Source organism: Hipposideros armiger, unplaced genomic scaffold, assembly GCF_001890085.2.
Source record: "Hipposideros armiger isolate ML-2016 unplaced genomic scaffold, ASM189008v1 scaffold_1593, whole genome shotgun sequence".
Taxonomy (NCBI): Eukaryota; Metazoa; Chordata; class Mammalia; order Chiroptera; family Hipposideridae; genus Hipposideros; species Hipposideros armiger.
The window spans coordinates 207,895-212,291 of NW_017732943.1; the positions used below are offsets into that span (position 1 = coordinate 207,895).

General features: G+C 39.2%; 1 protein-coding gene across 1 annotated transcript in view; it reads right to left on the reverse strand.

Annotated features, from left to right (window-relative positions):
• RTTN (rotatin) overlaps positions 1-4,295 on the reverse strand; it is a 177,003-nt gene extending 172,708 nt beyond the window's left edge. Inside the window, exons 1-2 of the mRNA XM_019634351.1 lie at positions 4,211-4,295; positions 2,047-2,137 (exon numbers count right to left, since the gene is read on the reverse strand). Of these exons, the coding sequence (XP_019489896.1) occupies positions 2,047-2,137; positions 4,211-4,235 (116 nt within the window). The 5' untranslated portion in view covers positions 4,236-4,295. The remainder of the gene's footprint in view (positions 1-2,046; positions 2,138-4,210) is intronic.
• Between the last annotated feature and the right edge of the window lie 102 nt (positions 4,296-4,397).

Genomic DNA, 4,397 nt, shown 5'->3' on the forward strand with positions numbered 1-4,397 from the left:
CCGCCAACAATTCTGCGCCTAATATACGCTCTGCGCCTAATATACGCTCGGCCTTATGCTGAGCTCTTTACAAGCGTTGCTTCATTTAATCCTCAATTTTATAAGATGTTCTTTCTTATCGTCCCAATATTTTGGATGAGAAAACTAAAGCCTGGAGGGGTTAAGTACCTTAGCCAAGGTCACACAACTAATGGCAGAACTGGGACTTAAACCCACGTCTCCTTGACTCGGACTTGAACCACTATACCATGTGTAGCTCATTTTCATTGCTCCCCCGCCCACAACAACAATCATGAGCTGGGACAGATATCATCATACCTCTCTATAAAGAACACAGTCCAAAAATGCATGCATAAACACTTAGAGCAACGTCTGGCACATAATAATGAGTGCTCAATGAAAATTTGTTGTTATTGTTAAAGAAATAATCTGTCAAACTGGTCTCACAAAAAGAAAATCACTGGCATCTTTTAGGACCCTTGACCGATAAAGCAGTAACTACAAATGTGTCTTCCTCTACATAACAGTAGAGGAGGGGGCAGAGGTCAGGCTCGTGTTAAGTTAACACAAGCAAAATAAGTTGGGGGAGTCGGGAGGGTTGGCGTTAATCTAAGGCTCCTTTCCTCAGAATTCACCAATGGAACCAATATATTTATATTTTAACCAATGCATCATATTGATTCCAAAGAGTTACCAGTTTGATTGGTTTGGTAAGATGCAGAACACAGTGCAGGAACTTCCGGAGGAAGAATAAAAAGTCCATCCAGAATGCCATCGATTTCAGCCTGTAGATTCGGCTCCACATTAGCACGAAGTTTAGACAAGAATTCAACGGCACCAAGATCAACCAAATGCTGGACTGCTGGGGGATACTGAAACAAGAAGAGGAGAGTCCTGAGCATAACTGTGAATACCAAAATCGCTAGACGTTTATCTTACTGCAATCAAAACATACAATTATTTTGGTATACCAGATGTTCCTTTTTTAAAAAAAAATAAATAAATCTTGCGTTGATATACCCAAAAGAATAGGACATAGATTACAGAGACACACGTAAAACATTTGACTTACGAGTGAAAAGCCCAGACACCGAACAGCAGAAATGCACACCATCAACTCATACTTTTATTATTAAAAAGATTACTCCTCTCCATTCACGCTATCCTCTCCTCCAACCAGCCAGAGAATGTCAACCTAATAAGAATCACCTACGACTGAGTAGCCATTTACAGCTTTGAAAGGTTAAATTTGCTTTGACATCTGACAATCAGCTATTCTCAGCATAGGCTGCGGAACATGAATCTGACAAACAGATAACGGAAACGCAGTTGAACACACTTGCGCTACTTATCAATCATGGCCTGTAACACGTTCCTTAAACGTGTTCTCTTTCAGACAGCACATCGAATGTTTAACATGTAAATAACAGAATACGAGGAAAACCAGAATGACAAATATTCACCTCCAACGACGATTCCAAAAGCCAGAACAATACCAGGACCCAAAAGTCCTCTGTTATTTCAGAGCGGAGAGAATGTGAGATTGTAACATCCCAAACGAGAGAAANGAACAAAACAACAGCAACTTGTCTGTTCCCCTTCCCCCAATTCCCCAGCACTGTTCCCATCCCCCAAATTCCCCAATAAAAATCTTTAAAAAAAAATAAAATATATTGCCTACTAAAAATATGCATTTGTTTAATTTTTCCATTTTTATTAAGCAAAGGCATAGCAATTGCCAATCTGAGAAAGTGCTCATTCAGAAATGACTCATGTCACCAAGGAGCACATGAAAAGAAACTCTGTGCTTTTTCATGTGCAGAAATAAAACTCTAAGCACAGAAAAGAAACTCTACGTGTGGCCTGAGTAAGGCAAACAAATGTTCTGACCTGCTTCTTGAAATACTAAAAATCATTCCCATGTTCCCATCACTACCTTTCACAGCCACTTAGTACCTTTTTTACTGGTGAAATGCATAGAATTAATAACCAGATTTAATGGCTATCAATGAAGCAAAAACACCTGAAATACGCCAGGTACTGTACCTTTCATTAGAGGACAGCACGTGTCTATCGGTTGTGGTCAGAGGTAGCCAAGGAAACGTAGAAAACTTCAAACACTTCACAGTCTGACTCACTGTTAATGGGAGACAAAACTTAATCCATCAAAGATGACAATGTTGACAGATGCACATTGTTAACAGTAGGGCTTCAGCTTTAACCACGTCCCCAAATAAAGTTACATCGTACAGTAACTAAAATGTACCAGACAAGGTCAGCTGCAAATGTATTCCCTCACAGGATAAATAACAGAGCTCTCTTTTCTCAATTTAAACAGAACTCATATATTATTATGAGAAGAAGAGCAAACCAATATGGAATAACATTTAGAGTTTCAATTACATTTTCTATTTTACTGGCGGACTAGAACACAGAGCTTAAATTTGACATAAAATGAACTGGCATTAGGAGATCTTTAATTGGAGAAATTAGAAATGATATAAACATAATCATACACTATATTTAATTAGTCATGTTCAAATATCCTAAATGGTGTTAGATGTTTAAAATTCTTTAACAATGACTTGAAAACCAAAAAACATCAGTAAGCCAAGAAGATTAAAAGAAATCCGAGAAATCAACACAATTTTAAACAACTGCTATTCAAATTACTTTTTAACAGGTTTTCCACCCAACCAGGTTTATTGAAATATAACTGACATAATATTGTATACGTTTAAGATGTACAACCTGATGATTTGGTACACTCATATGCTGCAAAGCGATTATCACAGCAGAGTTAGTTAACATCTCCATCCTCTCACATAATTACCAACTTTTTCTTGTGGTGAGAACATTTAAGGTCTACTCTCTTAGCATTTTAACAGATCTTATATTGCACGAGTTAAGGTGGCAACACTAAGAAATAGTCTCTACATAAGCCCTTCCACTGCACACATAAAAATGTGTCCCAAACAAGCCATACCATCAACCCACAAGCTGCAATCAGAACAAAGCGTTACCATTTCAAGTGTCCGAATTGTTTTCAACAGCTTCACTCAAACACCCATGTTCCTAGGCCTGGAGACACTCACTCCCTTCAGAGATCTTTATTGTCACTCAGTGAAGCCTCTTGGCCATAAACACAAAGAACCACCATCTTAAAACCAAAGCTCCCTACAAGCCTAACAAAACTTTCCCAGGAAGGAACGGTCAAGTGTTTCAATAGCTGAACAAGTTTTCCGTCCTTTCTTATGCTGTTATTCAACCTGAGAGTTCCTAAAAAAACTGTCTAATAACAGAGGGCTTCCAAAGTGAATTAAATTCAAACTCTGACATCAGCAGATATACCGCTGAACGCAACATTTTCATTTGAACTTCGCAGGCAATGAAGCGTGCAGTGCATGCTTACTTAACCATTCCCTAACTGCATCACCTAGGAGAAAGGTTTCACCCTTTCTAAGCGTCAGTGTCCCCAACAGTAAAATGGAGATACTAATACTATCAATCTCATGGGGACTCCCTGAGGATTCACCTATTCAAAGAACATGTACTGAGTGCCTAAGTCATTTTGGGCATTGTTCTGCACACAGGGGATAAAGCAGTGTTTGTGGCTATCACTAAGCTTATAATGAGGGAAAGAAGAAATAAATATGTAACTTCAGATCATAATATGTGTTAGGAAGCAAACTAAACACAGATAGTAATCACTGGCTAGAGTTCTCGGGAAGGTCTCTTTAAGGAGGCAGCATGTGAGCAGAGGCGGGACACAGCCACACTCGGAAATAACTGGGTGAGAGAGCTCTTAAATCGAACTCTAGAATGCACTGGATGTTGGGGTACAGGTGAATGAAGAAACGAAGATGACCCTGAGTCTTTGGCTCCAGTGACTGGGTGGACAGGACACAGTGAACTGGAGAAAGAGGTGACAAACGCACACTGCTTCCCACAGTTCCTGACAAAGAATCTGCTTTGAATAAGCAGCAAGTACTGCTGCCATGTTTCCACGCACTTAGATGGCTGCTCAAATGCACGAGGAATAACAACACGTTACCGCTTAGGCCCTCTATCCTAAACTAATTCGGGGAAATGGAAACATTGTTTAGTGCTGAGACATTCGAGTTTGACCCCAGTATGTCTACACAACGAGGAAAAGTGCATTCATTTCTGACTTCCAGGTCAACAGACCTATGTCCCTACATAAACATACCCACTGGCGGTAGCGGCGCTTCCATCTGCTGGAAATTACTTTTTTCTTGAGGAAAATACCCTGTTAAGATATCAGGTGGTTGTGGCAATTCTGAAAAACACATACATATACTGTATTATTATTTGCTAAAAGTAAAATTTATTCTTTTCAAATATTAATGTTTTCTCTTGAGTTTTTGAATCATTTT